General features: G+C 39.9%; 1 protein-coding gene across 6 annotated transcripts in view; it reads right to left on the bottom strand.

Moving 5' to 3' along the window:
• TLL1 (tolloid like 1) overlaps positions 1 to 21,245 on the bottom strand; it is a 164,175-nt gene extending 142,930 nt beyond the window's left edge. For 2 of the 6 annotated variants that reach the window (XM_079771107.1, XM_079771102.1), the window contains exon 1: positions 20,607 to 21,245. In XM_079771107.1, coding sequence (XP_079627233.1) covers positions 20,607 to 20,775 — 169 coding nt within the window. In that variant the 5' untranslated portion in view covers positions 20,776 to 21,245. Of the gene's footprint in view, positions 1 to 19,651; positions 20,576 to 20,606 lie in introns of those variants that run through there. The other 4 variants (XM_079771103.1, XM_079771104.1, XM_079771105.1 and 1 more) reach the window with 4 other exon arrangements.
• Between the last annotated feature and the right edge of the window lie 1,268 nt (positions 21,246 to 22,513).

The following is a 22,513-nucleotide window of genomic DNA, read 5'->3' as shown; positions in this document are numbered from 1 at the left end:
ACCTTTTTCATGTGCTTACAAATCCTTTCCTATATGAAAGGCATGATCTCGGCAACACCCTAAACCCTGAGAAAGTGGATTCAAGGCTTTCCGAAAGTTAAACAGCCAGGACTCATGTCCAAATGTCCCGATTCTCAGCCGAGTGCCTATTCCACCACCCCATGATTCCTCGTGTCCTTGAAGAGCATGACACAGTTTGTATTCTGAACGCTATATTCTTTTCCTTAACATCAATTACTTTTCTCTGTTTTGGTCTCTGATTGGCTCCTGCTTATAAAATATATCACTCAAGGAATTTAGTAAAGCTTTTGCCAGCAGGGACTATAGCAGGCATTGAAAATGAACTTGGCATTAACACCACTCCTCCCCCAAGAAAACCCGTGCTACAACTATAACATGGTTTGTTGCAAAGATTTATTCTATTTCGCATCAACTTCTATCATTGTCCTGAACACGTATTTCAATATCGTAATGCTGTTTAGCTTACCACAAGTTTATAAAGTGTCCTATGTGAAACTGCCCTTGCTCTGCATTGCGACCACAATCACCGATATTCTTATTCTATTACTCCTGACCATAGAGTTCTCTCCTTGCAGGACAAGACACTCTCTCCAAGACATTCCCTTTAATTCCTCACATATTCCACAGGTGCCTCGTAAAAGAAAATGCTCATATTGCTATTACTGAGGTGGCTATTTGGATGCAATGAACAGAAATTGCTTTAACATCTCGTAATGAACAAACCTCATGCTTCCCACATTGACAGAAATATCTATTACGGCCCTACCAGGGAAAGGACATCATGGCTGGAGTCCAAAAATGGATAAAGCTGTAGCATGATAATGGTCTTTTATAAAAGCATAATTCTGACACATGGTTAAATATTAGCTCATGCTAAACACTGGTCACAAGTATATTTTCCATAAGGAGAAAGTTTTCAAATTGTATGTTTATAATTTTTAAGCTTTGAGACCACTGTGTCAAAAACCCAAACTTAAATAGTTTTAAAGAAAAATAAGCAAGCTGTCAGAATCTCTTGAGCCTGTTTTGTTCCACATGTTTCAGTTGCAAACAATTACTGAAATAAATGCTTACTGATTTCTCTATTACAGCGATGCAGAAAATGTAAAACAGGTTTAAGGAAAACTCGAAGTTGTAAAACTAAAATTTTGGAAATGATTTCGATTCTCGGTGGAACAGTTCCATGGATATGACACTGAATAGAAACAAAAAAGATAGAGAAATAGGAAAGCTGACAAAAGAAGCCTGAGTCTCCTATCCTGTAAAATTACAAAACTGAGATATAGGCCTAATTAAAGAAGTAATTTACTAAGGGTGAATAAAACTAATTTTTTTAATTGACTAGTCACACAATCATTCTTTCATGGATAAGCCTGAAGAAACTGCACTAATTAATCTAAAACTAATTAAACATAACTTATCTTCTTTCTTGTAATTTAAATAATTCCCTGCTCTTCAGTTAAATTAGTTGGATACCCACAAATTCACCATGTATTCTATGTGCTGGAATTCTTTTTTTAAATTCTTTGCTTCCTTTATTTCTACCATTGGAGCAGCAGTGTGAGACAGCTGTTAAAAGTCCAGACTTTGGAGTCAAACCACCTTTGTTCAAATCCTGGCCCTACCACTTATTAGCTTTGTGACTTAGGACAAATTACCTAACCACTCTCCGTTTCCTCAGTTAAACTGGTATTTTAACAGTATTTACTTCATGTGGCTCTTATGAGTATTAGAATTAATAGTTTTACTTAATATAGTAAAACAACTTGGCACATAGTTAATGTTATATTTGCTATTATTACTTTTAATTAACAATAGGGGTTAGCAAATATTTTCTTAAGGGGCCAGAAAGTAAATAATTTAGGTTTGCAAGAGGTCCATACTAAGTCTAGTGGTTGCATCTACTCGACTCTGCTATTGTAGCATGAACACAGTCATAGACAATGTATAAAAGAATGGGCATGCAAAAACAAGCCAGCAGTTTGCTGACTCCTGAACTATACAGTATAATGTTTAGAATACTGCTCCTATCCTAGAAATGTGCTGTAGCAGTATTACTCTAAAAATAGAGAAGCAGAGTCATTCCTATAATACAGCGAGGGTACCTACCTCACTGCAGAAAAGTGACTGATGATGCTTTTAGAAATTGGATTAAGAATCATAACTTTGGTCTTAACACACTTGAGTACTATCTCTTTACTTCAGCTCCTAATCATAATAAACTATGTCCAATATTTATCACTCTTAATTATTATATACTCTCTTTAATGTTGTTATATTTGATACTAATTTTAACCAAAACTCAACTTTATAAAAGTAGGTGTGCGTGTTTTTAAGTCCAAGGAGGCAGGGATGCAGAGTATGCCAGTAAACAGGAAGACAGCAGGGTGGGGAAGATGACAAGGTAAATATGGCCCAGGAGATAAGAACTAAGTGTAAGTATGGAAAGTCACAATAAAGAGGGAGTGTTCAGGACACCAAATCCTTTGTGAAATGAGACATAAAAGACAGAGCAGAAGAAAAATTTTAAACAATGAAAGGTATTTAAACAATGGGAAAAAATCTTTGTTGACCAATGTGGTTACCATTTCCTATGCACCTCATTCCTGATTCCTTTGAGTAGATTCGGAGTTTCATGTTGTCATCTGCCATTTACTTAAAGGACTTCTTTTAACATTTCTTGTAGGGTAAACTGGATAGTGATAAATTCTTTCCACTTTTGTATGTTCTTTACCTCCCAAAAGTATTTTACCTTCATTTTGGAAAGATACTTTCACAGTGTAAAAAATTCTAAGTTGGCAATGTTTTTCTTTCAATACTTTGAAGGCATTGCTCTACTGTCCACTAGTTTGCATTACTTAAAATGAGAAATCTGCTGACATGCTTATATTTGCACCTCCATAAATAATTCCTTAGTATGTATTTCTGTAATATATTCTTTTCTCTGGCTTCTTTTAATATTTTCTCATTATCACTGGATTTTAGCAATATGATTATGATGTGACACAGTGCAGTTTTCTTCATGTTCTTTTTTGCACTTGGAATTTGTTGATATTATTGCATCTATAGAGTCATTGTTTCCATCAGATTTAGAAATTCTCAACCATGATTTCTTCAAATAGTTTCACCAACCACATTCCACCTCCCTTTCTCTCTTCTTCTTCAGGAACTCCAATTACTTGCATATTGATGTTGTCCCACAGCTCACTGATTCTCTGTTCTTGCTTTTAAAGTCTTTTTCTCTTTGTGTTCCATTTTGCATAGTTTCCTGTATTGGGTTCAAGTGTACTAATCTTTTCTTCTGCAGTGTATAACCTGTTGGTAATACCATCCAGTGCATTTTTAATCTCAGATACTGGCTAATTATCTCTAAAATTTTGATTTAGATCTTTTTGATATCCTTCATGTCTCCGTATATCAGCTTAAGTTTTTTTCTAGCTTCTTGAACATATGAAATCTATCTATATAAAAGGCTAATATGCAAAGTGTCCCCTTGGGAGTTCGACCTGGAGACTGGGAGCTAGATCGCTCTCTATGACGTGCACTGACCACCAGGGGGCGGTGTGGAATGAAGGAAGGCCCCAGCTGGTAGTTGGAAGGAAGGCCCTGGCCAGCAGCTGGAAGTCCCAAATCAGCCCTGATTGCCAGCCAGGCCTAGGGACCCTACCCTTGCATAAATTTCATGCACCCAGCCTCTAGTACCATTATAATTATTTTTATGTCTTTGTCTAGTAGTTCTATCACATGTCCAACTTCTGAGAAACGTTTATTTGGTTGATTTTTGTCCTCTTTGTGAATCATATTTTTGTGGTTCTTTACAAGCTTATTATTATAAATATAACATTACCTAAACTTTGAGGAAATTAAAAATAAAAATAATTCATAAGTATGATATTCTAATACCTTTCACTTTTACATTTTTACATTTTCTCATCTACATTTGTCCACATCCATCTATATTTTACATACTTTACATAACAGAACTATCACAAACATTTAGATATAAAAAGGGGATAACTATACATACATCTATCACTCTGAATTTCTTACTGACTCTTATCCATGTGTATATCACAATTTTGCAGTTGTAATAAAAGTATATCATCAAATTAATATTTCTCTACTATTATTTTATATTACAAAAATCTTTAATATTCCCATATAGTCTTTGCTGTTTTTCCTCTTAAATATTTTAAATTTTGAAAAATTGCAAAGTAATTTATGCTTATTTTACAAGTAAAACAATGCAATTATATAAAAGAAAAAATTATATAGCACATCTTACTCCAAGTCCATTTCCTCAAGTAATAAATACTAACAGCCTGTATGTATCTTCCATATCTTTTTCTATTTTTTCTCTATTTCTTATCTGTACATAATATTTCACAAATACATACTTTTTATAGTTGTTTTGGAACACTTTTTTTCATTTATTACACTATAAATATCTTTCTAGATGAACAGATATATGCTTAGTTAATTCTCTTCAATATCTTTATTACATTCTCTACTAAGAATATAACGTATTTTGGTCACCATTTTCCGAAGATAGACAGTCCAATTATTTCCAATATTTTTGCCTCTTAAAATGATGCTGCAATACTGATTGGATGCCAGATGCAATAGTGGTTGAATTTTAACTTGTTAGTTGCTGGATATGTTTATATTCCTATAAGTAATCTTTACTTTTGTTCTGAGGAGCAGTTAAATTACTTGGATCCTTGGTAGTCTGTTTTTCAAGCTTTGTTAGATAGGACCAGAGTAGTGTTTAGTCTAGAGCAAAGTACTCCCCAATATTGTGGAAAAATTCTTCTCAGGATTCTACCTGATGTCCAATAAATATGAGGTTTTTTTTTCACTCTGTTTGATGAGAACAGAACACTATTACTTGCTCTGTGTGAGCTCCAAGGATTTTCCCCTTTTATCTCTTTGGGTGGGTATTTCCTGAGCCTTTGGTAGCCTTGTTACATGAACACACTAATCAGTTGTCAGCTGAACATTAGGGTTGGACATTCTGCAGAATAAATGTAAGAACTCTCTGTAGTGCTCCAGGATTTTTTTATCTGTGCTGCTCTCTCCTCTCTGGCACTTTGCCCTGAAAACTCTAGCTGCCTTGGATTCACAGCTCCGTCTCCTCAACACAGGGAGACTTCTGGTCTCTGCCTGGATTCTCCTACCCTGTTCTAATGTAATCATAGGGCTAAATTCATTGATTCCCTATCTCCCAAAAACTGGTGTCCTTGTTGCCTGATGCTCAATGTCTTGGGAAATATTGTTCCATATATTTTATCTATTTTGTTAATCGCTTCAGGCACAATGATAAACCTGGTCCCTGTTACTCCATCCTGGCCAGAAGCAGCTCACACAGCTTGAATTTATTAAGATATTATCTAATCCCATATCAGTAAATATGATCATTCAATTTAGAGAAAATTTTCTATAAGTAGTGAACACTCACCCATATAGAGAACCTTACTAAAGCAGTTTAAAAATTATCAGTCTGTGGAAGTTTGTAAGACTATCAAGTGATAATCCCACTCAAAAGCTCAGTACTAGCTTACATGCTTACTGATGACTCAAAATGGCAAGCACAATTTGGAGCTGTGAGAAGGAATAGAGTTGAGAGAAACAGCTACCACCTTGAGGATGAAATCTCCTAAAGTTAGGTCAGAATAATTTCTTTAGAGAAGAAAAACCTTTATAACCACACCACAGAACAAGGCTAAGAATCACTAAGAATAATGCAGAGGCAACAATATAAAGAATGCAAAAGGTTAAAGGACAAGAGAGTCATTGGGAAACCCAGACCATGAGCTGCCCGAAAGCAAAGTGTAAAGTAGGCTGGAGTGACTCTAAGAGCTGCTTTCTCCACCTTCTTACTCTCTATCTGCCTCGCACATTTATGAAATGAGCCTGACCTTTCATGTTAATGATTTTCATGTTAATAACTTAACGTTAACCCAGCATAGAGTATTTATATTTTAAAAGAAAAGAGGCAGAAAAAGAGAGCACTGCTTAATTCAAAGAAATCATTAATGACATATTTTCAGGAAGCCATAATAAATCAGTGAATGACACACTGTGGGGCACTGGGTGACCTTCTGAATTCACTTCTGTTCATATTAACAAATCACCACCCCCAATTTCACATGGTTGCATCACCTGCTCCAAGATAGGTTAAGCATGATTTTGGATTGGTTAGTTCTTCAGAGTAGCACTCTAATACCTCTATCTAATATGAGGAGTTTGGAGTACATTCTAAACGTACATCCAGAGCTACATTTCTACAAATTAACGAATAAGACTTCCTTTGAGGCCCTATGTAACTGAAAGGTTATACCGGAAATTTTGAATGCGTGTAAATGTCAATTGAGGTTAAAGTTGTATTATTAAAAGTTTAAATAATCATGTGAGAATAGGTTAAAGAAATGCCTCTTATATAAAATTTAAAACAAGAAAAACCTTATTAATGGCTTTTTAACAATTGAAGAGATCAAATGATGGTGAGCTGTTTCTCTATTTTTTTCCAAATCAGTAAAAGCCAATGCATTCAGTATGAAGAGATGCAGAAAATATTCCCGATCTACCTGACTGGAAAGTTTAGGGAAAACTAAAAATAGCTCTTTCCACAAGGTTAAAGAGTAATCAAATCTGCCTAAAGGCAGCACTGGTCAGTGCGGGCAACTTGTACTGCTTTATTTAAGCAGCCTCTTCCCTGCAGTCACCATGGCTGGTTTGAGTTACACATGTATGTTCTTCCCCCATGAAATGTGAACTGAATCCTTCCAAGCAATGGGCATAAAAATGTTTACATTTAAAATGAAGTTTTCACAAATAATGCATGAAATTTCCAGAGGTCTTGTGCATACTAGGGCTGAATGAATATCCTCAAAAGTCAGCTAAAACCAATGGTAGCTTAATCATTATGAAAGCCCCATGTTAAGAAAATTAATTATATGGTATATTCTCATAGAAGACTTTATGGTTATATTTTATAAATAAATGAGTTTTAAATAAAGCGATTTAATTGCCATAATTTTTAAATTCTATAAGGAAGTGCCCAATAATGTTTAACATTTTCAAGAACTTTTTAACATTCAAAGTCCTCTCTAGAGAATGTCGCTTCTGCCAACATGGCAGACTAAGTACTGGGGCTGACCTTCCTGCATAACTAAAAACGCTAAATAAAATACATCTTAAAATCTCCCTGAATGTATGACAAAATGAATAAAAACATTTTCATGGTCGAGTGAAGGAGGGGATCCAGAAAGATAAGCAGAAGACTAAAGCCAGCTTTCAACCGAGGGCACTTCCAAGCTCGGTTGACATGACTATTAGCTGTTGTTGTCAAGCAGGGTGCAGAGGACAGAATATACTGTCCAAGGCCCACCCAAGCTGGAGAGTCTAGTAGGATAACCCAGGACTCCCAAATCTGGGACTCCAATGTCATAAGGAAGAAAAAAATTAAATTTATACCACCCCAGGGAACAGCACAAGAACTGATTTCCTTGAAACTTGAAACTAAGTATGGGAAGAAAGGCAAATACCCTCTGAAGTCTCATAACCAAAAATCATCCCCAAAGCAAGTTGGCATTCTAAATTTACCTTACCGTGGTAGCCCAGTATATCAAGCAGGAAATTTAGTTTAAACTTCTCATGAACTGTTAGTACACCCAATAGAAGCAAAGAAACATCCTTTCATTAAAGGAATAAATAACTCCAATCTTGCACAAATTATTCCAGAGCATGGGTGAGGCTAATATAATCTTGACACCAAAAACCAACAAGAACGGTAAAAGAAGAGTTTCAGGCCAATTTAACTAGGAAACATAAAAACAAAAATTCCAAGCTAAATGGTAACAAACTGAATCCAAGGATGTAAAAAGAAATCAGCCATACCTCATTTTATTGTGCTTCGCTTTGCTGTGCTTCGCAGATACCACGTTTTCATCAATATTGAGGCAAGACCCTCCACCAGCAAAAAGATGACAACTTGCTGAAGGTTCAGTTCATAGTTAGCATTTTTTAGCAATAAAATACTTTTAATTAAGGTATATACATTGTTGTTTTTATACATAATGCTACTGCCCACTTAAAAGAGTACAGCATAGTGTAAACATAACTTCTGTATGCACTGGGAAACCAAAAAAATTGTGGCTCACTTTATTGCAATATTTGCTTTATTGCAGTGATCTGGAACTAAACTCTTAATACCTCCAAGGTATGCTTATAATGGATCATGCTAAAATTGGGTTCATCTCAGGAATGCAAAGTGAGTTAATATTATTAAATCAATTATTCTAATTCACCACATTAAAAGGGAAAATAAAGATAATTATATCATCTCAGTAAATGCTGAATTCCTAATCTGATAAAATTTTTAAAAAAGTATCTATTTTTTAATAGAAAACATCAAATGGCATAACTGGTAAGTAATTGAAAGCATTCTCTTAAAAACTGGAAACAGAATAAGCTAGCCCTCAGTCATCACTTCCGTGCAACACTGGAAGACTATCAGCAAAGTTAGGCAAGGAAAATTAAACTAAAAGCATAAGGATGATAAAGGAAGAAACAAAGTACATTTATTTCAGATTACTTTATTGCCTACATGAAGACTATACAGATAAATTATAAAAGCTAATGAGATACTGTAAGGATGCTAGATAAAAAGTATGTCAAAAATCAAATACAGCCCAGATGCTGTGGCTCAGTGGTTAAGCATCAACCTATGAACCAAGAGGTTGAGGTTCGATTCTTGGTCAGGGCACATGCCTGGGTTGATCCCCAAGAACGCGGAGGGAGGGGGGCAGAAGGCAGCCAATCAATGATTCTCTCTTATCATTGATGTTTCTCTCTCCTCCCTTCCTATCTAAAATCAACATAAATATATATTTTTAAATCAAATACATTTCAACAAACAGCCACAGAAAACTTTTTTAAAAGTATACATTCATATTATGAAAAAATAGAAAATAAATGAATAAATCTATCAAATGTGCAGAAAAAAACTTTACAGATAAAAATATTAAAAATTCAATAAACAGCACTAATAAAGTCTAAACAAATGCAATTATATACAACGTTCATAACTTAGAAGATTCAATATCATAAAAATAATTCTTGCCCTAGCTGGTTTGGCTCAGTGGCCTTCGGACTGAAGGGTCCCAGGTTCCATTCCAGCCAAGGGCACATGCCTGGGTTGCAGGCCCGATCCCCAGTAGGGGGCGTGCAGGAGGCAGCTGATCAATGATTCTCTCTCATCATTGATGTTTTTATCTCTCTATCCCTCTCCCTTCCTCTTTGAAGTCAATAAAAATATATTAAAATAATAATAATAATAATTCTCTCAAAATTAACTTATAGAGCCAGTGCAATTCCAATCTAAATCTAAACAGTGGGATCTGACAAATTGATTTCAAACTTAATATAGAACACAAAAGTCCAAATATGACTATTATACTCCTGAAGAACAACATGAGGGGACCTGAGAAAACAAACATTAAGAATTACATACAACTCCAAGGATCTCAAAAGCAACTTTATTTGCTTTACAAAACACAAACTTGTCTTTTTATTCTTTCTCACCTTACTCACCTGTATCACTGTCTCCAATCACTCAAGTATACAGCTATGAAGACATCATCTTTGGCTCCTCCTTTTTTTCTACTCTCTTGACCTTTCACCTCAAGGCCAAGCAGTTGGCGACTGGTTTCTTAAATCCAATCCCTCTTTTCTGTAACTACTCATTCCTTCCAAATGCAAGCACTCTTCAACACTGACTTCTACTACAACTCTAACAAGTTATCTCCCTGCTTCACTTGCTCTTTACTTCCTATACCAACTACATGAACCCTTCCTTTACAACCCCTCCTATCTATACAATGTGGCTGTAATCAAGCCAATTATTTACTTTAAATTTTCAGTAAATCTCCTTCTCACTGCCAAGAAGATCAAGTTCACTCCCCTTACCAGATAACTAAAGATCCTTTACATTGCAACTTCCAGACTCATTTCTTGCCAAAGTACAAACGCTTCATACCTTTCGTTCTGTCTGCATTAGACTATTTACCACTTTCATAAAATTCTGTAACTCTTCACAGCTCTTCGCCTGTTAGTTATTTAACAGCCTTCTTGGTTATCACACCAACTGTGACAGTATAGTAATGCTTGTGTTCAAGAAACACTTATTTTACTTAATAATGCCCCAAAGTTCAATAGTAGTGAGGTTGGCAATTTGGATATGCCAAACAGAAGCCATAAATTGCTCCCTTTAAGTGAAAAGTTGAAAGTTTTTGATTAAATAAAAAAGAAAATTATATGCTAGGGTTGCTAAACAAAATCTTCTATCCATGAAATTGTCTAATTTATCAATTAAACTTTACCAAAGGTATGTATAAATAGAAAAAAACATAGAATATATAGGGTTTGGTACTATCCACAGTTTCAGGCCTCCACTTGGGGTCTTGGAATGTATCCCCCACAGGTAAGAGGAGACTACTGTATACCATAAATAAAGCATATTCCAGGAAATATTTGTAAGAATATATATTCTGATTATCATAATATATAATAGTATCTGTTTTCAAATACTAAATTGGAATAATTTAGCATACAATTATGTGATTTGAATATAAGCAAGTATTTATACATAAACTAATATCTACCTGCAAATGGTAACGTTAAGAATACACCAGATCAGACACTGTATCATATTTCATATCTCTTAAACCCAAAGATAAATCCATGTTTCACTCCCAGGAAGTGTTCAATAAAGCGTTGATGAATTTATGAATATTTCTAGCTTAGAGCCATGTGCTTAAATTTAACTCTGCGTAAACATAGGATTGTGAGTATGTAAGCTCTTCAAATTAATCCAGATGGCAAATAAAATCTGAACCAGAAATTACTGGAAGACTAGATGGCCAAGATTCTATTCACACATTAGTTCATGTGAATTGAAAATTGTCAGTATGTTTTTAGTATATCAAGCATTTGAGCAAGTAGCCAAGAAAACAACACATAGACATGTTTATATTGTTAACCTCTGATATCTTTCCAAACAAAAATGTCTATTTAGGGTTTTAACCTCTCAATTGCAATATTTAGAGGACTTGAGATATGCACATATGGTGGCAAGAAAAATGAACTTTATCCCACAAATGTTTTTTATAAAGATCATCTTCCCACAAATAATCAGTTGCAATTCAAGAATAATCTTCCACCTCCTATATATTTATGCTACTATGAATAAAAATTATACAGTGTTTACTACTGTGTTCCAGACAAAGTGATCATTACTTTACATTCATTTAGTTCTTCAAATAATACAAGCATCATAACACCATCTCCATTTTATAGATCAGAAAACTGAAGTTTAAAGGGGTTAAATATTGTGCCCAAAAGCCTCACAGTTACTATATGGTAGGTCCAATATTAGAACCCATGTCCATCAAACTCCAAAGACTACTCTGCCTCCCTGAAATCTTAAAATATAATTTTTGAAGCCAACCCCAATTTTCAAAAATGAACTAGTGCCCCCTAAAAGTAAAAAAGAAGAAACATCATGGCAACGATAGCAACACATGACATCCAGAGTTTCATATTCAAAATCTAATTCCATCACTGAGTGACATAAGGCAAGTTATCTTAAACACTAAGCAACAGGTGCAATTCAATATAGAAATAAGATAGAGTATCGGATACTCATTTTTGCAGCCTACACTTTTGTGCATGAAGCTGCATCCCAACTCTGAGCTCCACTATATACACTAGAGATCTGTTCTTACTGCAAACATCTGAACCCTGGGACACTAGGGAGGTGTGCTCTATAATCATCATCTTCCTTCGGTATTTTAACTCTTGGTCACTGGTTCACAAATCTCTTTCCCCCATAGAAACATAAGGCAACAGAAGGCCCCAGATTTAGGTCATTACTTCCGTTACCCATTCCAGATGGCAAATCCCAATTATTTCTCCCCGAACGACTGCCTTCAGTCTACGCTCCATCCAGGTCCAGATAGATACTATTTCTTCTCCTGGGACTAAAAATATATATAAAAGAAAAAGTTTCCCTTGTCCCCAGGTTTCAAAAAGAAGGAGACAGAAAAGGGAAGCCTGTTTTACCAGATTTTGTTCTTACCCATTTGTTAGAGAACAAGTATAAGCAGGAACTCTCCCTCCAGAAAGCCTGATATTTTGCTAAAAACATGTTTCCTTCAAAGAAATTGTAATATAATAAATATTACATATAGTATGTATTTTGAATGTACCAGATTTTCTACTCTTAGGAAACTAGACTGGATTCCAAGAAGTTTAGTTAACCTTATGAACACTAAAAGCTTTCAAGCTTTGGATCTTAGGGCTTTTAGACAAGTTGGGATTGAAAAGGATCAAGTTATTTATGTACCTTCTCACAGTGTATTTATTTTCTCAAAGGCATTCACACGTCATTTACATACATAATGTACACTGTAAACCACTTTCCTGAATTGCCTGCATTTGAAAGAATATTCTTCACACTCCATGGGCTCATAATCATGAATTCACTGACTACTCAGAGAGCAAATTGAAAGTGTGAAGCAATTTAACATGTACCACACAAAATGCTAGAACCTGTGCCAAGAAGGAACACTAATGACTGAATTCTACTCAAATTCAATTCAACGCCTGCCTTAATCGACATGGAAAGCCTGCTGTCACAATTTATATACTTGGGGCAACACACAGCAGTGTCTCCCCAATGCTATTTAGCATTTTCATTTGTTTCATACCTAACTGAGGCATTTCAATGGTAGGTCTCCCCACTCTGACAAAACAGTACATGGCTTATAAAATGTAAGGATGTTGAACGCGAGTTGTATTCTCAGTACAGAAAACCACAGTGGATGGATGCCCACTGCACAAAGACCATCACTTCAACTGCCAGGCTCTATACATCCGTGCTGGCTGGAGGGCCAGCGCAGAGCATTCAAAGAGAGAATGGCCTCTGGAACACAGAACCTCAATTCCTGTTCTCACCACTTACCGACTGTGATGACAGCCACGCAAGGACATTTTTGAGGCCCAGTGTCCCCTTTTGCCCAAAAGGGGTAAGAATAATGTTAACTAGATGGGATATGGTGAAGACAGGAGCCCATTTAATATGTTTAATGCAAAACTATGAACTAAGTTATTTTGACATGAGTCATGAAGGCAAATCTTACATATGTGAGGGATATGAGATTCCAAATGTATTCTCTTAAAAATTCTCAATTTGGCTGTTTTCTAGTTACACATGAGGATCTTCCTGTGTATTTTAAAAATTTACCTTCCATGAGATGAGGCATACTTCATAACACAATAATATGAGTACAAAACAAAAAATGCCATCAAGCCCTAACCAGTTTGGCTCAGTGGATAGAGCGTCGGCCTGCGGACTGAAAGGTCCCAGGTTCGATTCCGGTCAAGGGCATATACCTTGGTTGCAGGCACATCCCCAGTAGGAGGTGTGCAGGAGGCAGCTGATTGATGTTTCTCTCATCGATGTTTCTAACTCTCTAGCCCTCTCCCTTCCTCTCTGTAAAAAAAAAAAATTAATAAAATATATTTTAAAAACATTATTAAAAAATAAATGCCATCAACCCTCAACTACTAGGCATTTGTGCTCCAAACGATCAAAGCAGAGAAACAGAGTTCCTCCCTTCCAGCACAGTCGCCCCATTAACCTGATGCCAAGGCGGTTCCCAATGCTGCACAAGAACCGAGTTTGTCCTAATAAACACGTCAAGTCCACTCATGGCCGAAGAAGCAAGCTCGAACGACGTTGATATTAGCAACCAGGCCAGGGGCCATTCGAGGTGCCCCTGCGGTACATAACCCATGTGCTGACAGGTTAACATAGATAAGCAATGTAAGGAATGAAGAAACTATTCCACCCTCTCACCCCTCCACCTCTGCCTCCCCACCACACAAATTAAATGCAATCGATAGGAAGTTCAACAACACAGACAGTATCAAATGCTGACATAAATATGTGGTTTGTGTCTCCCTCCCTGTAAAGATTCCTGTAATTTGTAAAACAGTGCAGTGGATTAAAAACTGTTGAAATGTCTTTATTAAACACTGAAGTAAATGCTTTGAGTAGGATACTAATACATAAAATTAGATTTTGTTGGGGAAAAATAATGTATCTTGGAAGCACTTCTGACCTACTTAATGAATGGTTTCAACTTTTTAGAACTGTTAGCATTTGAAGAAGTTGGTTCGTGTCCCATATGGTCTATAGCAAATATTTTGCCTTAAACCATACATGTAAATTGCAGGAGAAGAGCTGAGTCAGACAAACATCTTCTCAGTTCACTTTCTGATTTTCAATTAACATCTAATTTACAATACTTCTTAATACAAATATATAGTTGAGCTCTTCAGACGAGCTTGACAGGATTAGCACACATTTTGTAAGGAGCTGACAAAACAAGCATTCCATTAGCCAGCCCACAGTGTCTCAAAATCTAATAATCAAGATCCCATTTTCAGCACTGACAATGGCAAAAAAGTAAATAAGCAAGGGATCCCCTCCTCCCACTTTGTGGGGAAGAACACATTTTGTAGAATTCATTCCATAGCTTTGAGGCTATAATTTTTTTTTTAATTTCCTTCCCAAATATTATTATTTAATACATAACTAGAGGAAGTACACCACTAACCATATTTCTAAAACGTTCTACTGTATGCAGGGTTGGGGAAGAGGACACTCCACGCCTTAATTTAGGAAATAGAAGACCACGATTAATTCCAGGTCTTGGAATGTGAAAGAACTGGAAGACGCCTCAAAAATCTCCCCAGCAGAGGGAATCCTACGTCCCCAGGAATCTTGCCAGGCACCTGAGCCCTGGCCTAGGCCAGGCCTAGCTGTGGGCTCAAGATGCGGCAGGGGGCTTCCCTACAGTTCGGGGGGAGCAGCAGAGCCCCTTCCCCCACCTCCCCAGACACCAGATGGCCCCAGCGGGATGTGCAAGGCCACAGCTTAAATGGATTATTTGCCTCTATCTCTTCTAAGCATTCTTAGAAAAGCTTAGGGAGGGAACTGGATTTAAATATTCTAAAAGATGGGTCTAAGGCACTGCTTGAAATAATGGGTAATATTCTAAAAAGAAAAAATACAATAATGATGGTACATCACTAGCAGTTAATATTTTCTACCTGAGTTCTAGAAAAATTTAAGGGCTTTCTTCTTTCCACTAATCTCAGTGATTGAGAGGCCTAACGGATGACTGATGTGACTAATATTCTTAAGGTGTCAAAGAATAGGGTGGCAACCAAGGGAGCCTAAATTTTAAATCAGGGAAATCTGCTAAGATGTAAAAAAAAATAAGACGCATACATCTACAGTGGAGGAAAACAATATGGTTTCCGTAGAAGAAACCCCGCAATGGCATATATTATAGACTTTCGTAGAAAAGTGAGCCATCATGAAGGCCAGCGGAAAAGCTGTGAGATCATATATGAACTTTTTCAAAAGGTCTTCTCTAGACTCTTTCACACTCTTAACTGTTTCAATGTGGACAAAGGAAGCCTAAACAGAGAAGGGATGGGAATCCCTGACCTGGAATCCCTTCTCTTAGGTAGTTCATGTAACAATGCACGAAATTTATCGGTCTAAGGGTATATATTCAAGAAAAATAACCTTATTCATATCTAATAACAGCAACTGCCATTTGTTGGCCAAAAAATGGATGTGGGTCCTCATGACAGAGGCTAAAGAATTACTATTGCAAATGAAGAACAGAATACAAATATGTAAAATATAATGCCTTAGCCATCCCTTTTGCAAAAACTGTATTTTGGCCACTTCTGAATTGGCCCCAGACACAGGAGGAAAAAAAAAAAATTCAAGATCTGAGAAAGGAAAACTAAAACAGAAATGACTGGCTTAGAGAAGTGGCTCCATGGAATGCATTTTTAACATGAGGATTTGGCAACCTAGAGTGGTGCCAACCAAGAACTATATGTTTGGGTACTTAATATTATGATGGAATAGGGTAGACATGGTGTTGAACATCAATTCTAATACCACACCTATGAGGCTGCCAATGAAGCTAGAAAGTCCAACATCGAGGACTAAAAGAATGATAAAATCTTATGGAGAAGTTATAAACTTATGAAAACTATCCCTAGAATTAGTATACTAGGAAACTAGGGCACTGGTTATAAAAGCAAAGTGGAAAGGAGATACCTTTAGGATGCCAAAAAATCTATTTCTATATAAACAGGCTTGCATATGTGACTCTAAGGCAAATGTAACCTTGCAAATCACTGACCTTTAATCATGCTTGGATTTTTTTCAAGAGAGAATCATTGACTCAGAAGATTCCAAGTAGAAAGTCTTTTTTCAGAGTGCTCACACTTGCGTAAGAGGATAAGGTTATCCTTCTGGACAAATATTTACCTCATCTGTCTAATCAGCTTCCACGCATCATTCAAAATACTACTTTCTTCAATTTCTTTTGACATTATATTTTCAATTGCCTGAGCTTTCCTGATATACCCTGAAGTACAAAAAGAGAAAAGAAGAAAGAAAAGGAGGGGGAAGGGAGGGAGAACACCAACTTGTTTTATCAGCTCTCTGCTTTTCCAGGTAATCTCTAGACAAATCTGAGAGATTAATTTACACACTGAATTTGCCCAGTCTCTTCACATATTAACACTCAGATTTACACCTATTAGAATAGTTCAACAGTGAAACAGGACACCTCAGTCTCTGTTCTGGAAGGACTTCCTGCAGCATCAGCGTCTCAGTGTCCCTCAAGACCATTCTGAACTGGAGAGAGTAAGAGAAATCTGATTGCAAATTCAGGTGGCCAGGTACTGCACAGAAGAAAGGCAGTCAGGCACTCCTTTGAATTATCTGCATCTTTGTGACTATTTATACGGACATTAATTACCTATATTCCGTCCTAATAGATTTGGCTGCATAAATACATCTGAAGCTGTGCTGCATTAACTACTTACTTTCATGTATACCAAAAATGCCTTTTGAAATCAAAATTCAATTAAATTAATACGACTTCTTTTTTGATCTACAGTTTCATGAATTTGAAGTCAGAGTTGTGATTGTTCCACAGATATATTAAGTACTGTTTCACAAATACATTGAGTATGGCACAAGTTATCATTATGAATATTCCTCCTTGGGTAACATTTGAATTTGGTTAGAACAAAAGTTTGTAGATAAGGGGTAAAGATCAATATTAATAATCTATAGGTATTTGGAACAAACTACACACCGAACAGTAATTCATCCTGTGATAAACATTAAAAATTAGGTATGACCTTTGTCCTCAAATACTATATGTTCTTTTTTTAAATATACAGTATATTTCTATTGATTTCAGAGAGGAAGTGAGAGGGAGAGATATAAACATCAATGATGAGAGAGAATCATTGATGGGCTGTCTCCTGCACGCCCCCTACTGGGGATCGAGCTGCAACCCCAGCATGTGCCCTTGACCAGAGTGGAACCTGGGACCTTTCAGTTCGCAGGCCAATGCTCTATCCACTGAGCCAAACCAGCTAGGACAAGGACTTTATATTCTAATTGGGCTTGGAAAAGATGAAACTATTTTCTTAGCCATTCCACTCAAATCAGATATAAAAGGAACTGCATTTGTCTTAGTCTGGACTCCAGGTAAAGCTGGATGGATTTCTACTGTTTGCATTTCAAGGAAGGCTTCCAAAAGGCCAGCTAAGACTGCAGTAACCATTCCATACAGCCAGACTCTGCAGCCAGGAGACTTAACATTAAGTTCTGGGCAATCTTAGCAAACACATTTAACTTCACCAAGCATTTGTTTTCCACTCTGTGTAATGGGAAGATTAATAAACTCCACCATACAGAGCTGTAGTGTTCAGGTGAAATAATGTACTCAAATGTGCTCTGAAGCCATAAAGCCTTTTGACACCAAGCCAGAAGAATATTAGGACCCCTGTCAGAAAAGTTCAAAAAGAATACTTTATTCCAGGGCCAAGCCCTCCACTCCGAATTTTGGAAAGGGCAGGTCAAAGGTGCCCTGGAGTCTGGAGAACACAGTCCTTTTTGCTTTTGAGTGGCCATCTTTCACATATCTGTCCTCATCTCACTTTAGGGACCTTTTTTTTTTTTTTGGACTCTTGTTTGGGATTTCAATGTACTATATATTTTTTCTGTCATTACAACTTTTGTCTTATACAGTGCCAAAAGGGAGGCACAAAGATTTTGCCATTCTTTAGCCAAGATGGTAAATCTAAAGCCTTTCATTTCACTAAATTAAAAAGCAGGGTTGATACTTTAAAAAGTGATCTCAGATTTTGGGCAAACTTCTCAGCCTTCCACTTGGGCCATTCTTATTTCACTTTCACTACACACACAAGTATGCTTCTGGTACTCAAAGACAGGGAAGAAATAAGATTAGAGTAATAATCTATTCAAGGTTGTTTTAACTTCAACAGTTATGTTCAAAATAAACCTGTGTTAAAGGAAAAACAAAAGTAAATGCTGTTAAAGGTTATTTTTCCTTACCCTACATCTTATTTGCTGAGGAAAATAAACATTTATACTTGAGGTGTTTCAATCTGTACGGCGCAACTGCTGAAATTTTAAAATTGAAAACATTCATAAATAGAAAAGAAACCACTTGTCTTCACAAAATCTTCTTCTGGACAATTTCTAACAAAAGATAAGCTTGGAATGACATAACTGCTGAAAATGCATTAGCTAATTTTTGACACTGCTTATTATATAGTCACATTTGAAACTAATGATGTTTAAAAGGCAGACACTTTTACTTTCATTTGTGTACAAAATTGTATTTATTTTCCTGGAATTGGGCCAACTGAGCCCTGTTCAGCTCAGGTTGATAGCTGGTTGAATCTTTCACACAACAGAGTAGAAAGGTTTTCCTAGACAATCTTTAGAAATAACATACTTCCTTTCCACCTTACCTAAAACAATAAAGTGCACCATTTTCACCCGGTGGTAGATATTATTGAAAACAAATTTCTCAATAAAAAGCACGTTTAGGAGTTGTACTGAATTCTGGTTGCTCCGCGCCACTAGTTACCCCTGGCAGAGCACAGCCTGTCCTCCCAATGACCAAGGAAGGCCCAAGAAACTTTTAGTGGGATAGACTGAGTGTTAAAGGGGAGAGGGGAACATGTGTAAGCCAAAATGAATTAAATCAGGGTGTGTGTGTGTGTGTGTGTGTGTCCTGGACTAACAGGTTTCTTCTAAGCTACTTCGAGTTTTGATGAAGTATCTGCAGCAAGAGTTCACCAGGAAAGATCTGATAACCTGAACGGAGCGCGCGCGCGCGCACACACACACACACACACACACACACACACACACACACATCCTCCTTGTCAGAACAATGTGCTATCAGAGGCTGAAATTAACAAGGGAATTTCCATCAGTTTTCCTTGCCTGCAGCACTCCTTCCTTCAGGCGCAAGAGAGGTGTTACAAGGTTACCTAGCTACGGGAGGGAAGAACTCGCAGTCACGGACCGAGGAACCCCGCGCACCATCTGGAGAGGCAGAGATGCGTGTGGTCCTCGGCCCATTCCCTTCCTCCGCCTCCGCGAAGCCCACGCCTCTCGGGATGGGACAGAACTCGCCTTCGGCTCACAAACAATTCTCACTGTCCGGTCGGTCCCCATCACCCCTGGAACCTTCCTTCAGAAGTCAGTCGCAAGTCCACACTGATGCCGGGTCACCCCCACCTCAATTCGGCAGAGCCAGGGCTCGGGAGCGCCGGGAGCCCCGCGGGAGGCGAGGCGGGCGCGGGCGTCCCGGGGCGCGGCGCTCACGTGGTCTCCGGCCGCGGCACGTGCAGCTCCGACCCGAGGCGGCGAGAGGGAAGCACCGCCCCGCGCGGGAGGAGAGACCCGCCGAGGCGCCGGGCGCGCGCCGGGGAGGGGAGGGGAGGTCCCTGGCGCTCCGGGACCGGGCGCGGAGAGGAGCCTGAGCTTCAGGCGGTGCCGGTCCAACTGCAGTTCCCTCCCGGGGGGGGTGGACGCCGGCAGGAAGACACAAGTTTGAATGGGGTGGCAACTTTGATTTTCTTTTTTTAAATGGGCAAATGCATTGGAATTCCATCTAGCGTGAGAGCTTTCCAAGGGCGTCCCCACCCCCTTCTCGCCGGGCACCCACGCTGGAAATCCCTGGCCAGGAGGGAGCAGACGGGTCCCGAGGTAGCAATTCCCTCCCCACCCACCGTGCGGGGAACAAAGAGGAGGTGTCGTGCCCGCCGGGCAGCAAGCCGGCGGAGTGTGGGTGTTTAAAACCCACGGCGGCCAGCTGTGTTTATGCCGCGTTTCGTCTGGCTGGGGGAGGGGAGGGGGGATCCGCTCCAGGACGTTCTTCCCGACCTGGAAGCCTGGGGCTGGGCACCCGGTGCCGCCAGCTCACCACTCCAGTCACCTCGGGGGTCCGGAGGGAAGGGAAGGGAAGGAGGGGCGGCGGAGGGGCTGGCCAGGGAGGGAAGGAAACAGGTGAGCTCCCACCCCACCCACGGGCCACGGAGCGCCGCGGTCCCCCGCGCGCCGCGTCCCAGCCTGGAGAGGCACTTACCGGCTTTACACGGGTCCTTGTAATCTATCACCTCCTCTTTTTCCTCTTCGTGTCCCTCAAAAGTGTCATCATAGTCGAGGCCAGCGCAGACCCACAGCTCCCCGCAGAAAATAATCCCCGAGGCCACCAGCCACCAGAGCATCCTCGGGGAGAGCGTTCCCAGCCCCATCCTCCTCCCCGGGAGGAAACGGAGGGGACCGGCCCGGACCGGGAGGAGAGGCGTCCGCGGTCCGCGCTGATGTGCGGGGGTCAAGGGGACCGGCGCTCCTCTCCCCGCGGGGAGGCTCCTCGGCGGGACCGGGGTGCTCAGGTGTCCGGAGACATGCGTGTGCCGTGGGGACAGTAGAGTGGGGGGGGGGCAAGAAGTGCCTGTTACCCCCAGTTGCAGAGAGAAGTTGGCGACGGGCCCGCGGGTGGGCGGAGGGCAGGTGAGGAGCTCGTCTCCCGCAGGCGGGGAGGAGCGGCTGCGGGCAAACTCAGCTCGGGCGGAGTGGGCGCTCGCAGCCGGCCAGGTCGTCCTTCCGGCGGCCGAACTTCCCGCGGCCGCGGCTGGGCGAGCGGGCGCCCCGCGGGCTCAGCTGCACCCGGAGCTCCGGCTCCCGCGCCGCGCCCCCGCCGCTGCCGGGACCTGGCGGCCGAGCGCGAGCCGCCGCCGCCGCCGCCTGCGCCCGCCGCCGCTGCTCCGGGAAGATGAATCCGGTCTGCACATCAGCACATCTGAACTGAAAGGGGAGACCGAGGAAGGGGGTGGGGGGCAGGCAGGTCTACGCCTCGAGACCTTAAAAGCCTGCTGGAGCCCCGACTGCGAGGAGAGCCGAAGTAGGAGGATTGGGGGATGCAATGTTTGCCTTTTCCCCCCCCCAGGCTGTCTTTTTACCCTCTTCCTAACTTGAAAAAAAAAAAAAATCTTCGCCGCATCTAACCCAATCACTTGCATCCTGCTTACTTATTCATACAATCAGGGTCAGGATCCGGGCCACAGCCTCCGCTGTGACTTCTTTTGATAGCCTTATACAAACAAACAGACACGAGCGCGCTGAATATTCCATTTCTATTTTACCGAAGATAAAAATAAATGTATATAATGTGTATCTGCGTCCGCGAACAGCAATTAATAGACGATGTCCGTGTCAGTCTTGAGAGTCAGACCGGGGAGTGGTGCGAGGGACCCTAACTTAGCTCCAGATCTCTGCTTCCCCCCCCCCCCCCGCCCCCCAAATAAACAGCCCGAGTGTTTCTTTCCTTCGCTGCCCATTCACGTGAGTCCAACCCGGGAATGGAGGAAAAGTGCCGGAGCCTCCGTGACTTAGGTAAGGAAACAGTTTAAAAGTCCTTTAAAAGCCCCCTAGCCAAAAACTTTCGCTAAGAACCAAGATCCTCAAAACTACAATTAGAAGAAAGAAAAAAACAACAAAAAACATTCAAAGTCAAGTTACAGATTGCAGCCGCAGCAAACGTTAAGACCTTGCTGATGGGCTGGCGCTGTGGCTCACGTGGGCGCCGGCAGGGAAGTTGGAAGGAACACTCGGGAAGCCAATTTTCTCTGACAGTTCTGGCGCCCGCGCCCAGAGTTGTGCTCGGTATCCCTGGGCTTGAGCTGTTTTACACCGGAGAAGAGTGTGTAAAACCTGGCAGCAGGATCCGCGAGGTAAACCGCATGTCAGCCTACCAGACGCAAGACAAACACAGGCTGTGGGAAATTGGGAAGAAGAAAAAAAAAAAATCAGAGGAAATCTCTGCAAAACCCCCGGTGTGCGCAACTCAGAGGTTTGCCCACATCTGCAAGTCGTTTCCAAAATAGGTGAGAAGTCCCCCAAATATCCAAGGGACTGGTGGTTGGGAGCCTTTCCTTTTCCAACTAAGTCTTGAACTGTCACCTTAGTGGGGACTTCTAAAAAAACTCCCGT

This window comes from Cnephaeus nilssonii (genome assembly GCF_951640355.1).
Source record: "Cnephaeus nilssonii genome assembly, chromosome: 5".
Classification (NCBI taxonomy): domain Eukaryota; kingdom Metazoa; phylum Chordata; class Mammalia; order Chiroptera; family Vespertilionidae; genus Cnephaeus; species Cnephaeus nilssonii.
Note: the sequence above shows the minus strand (reverse complement) of the source record. Positions and strands in the feature narration are given on the sequence as shown.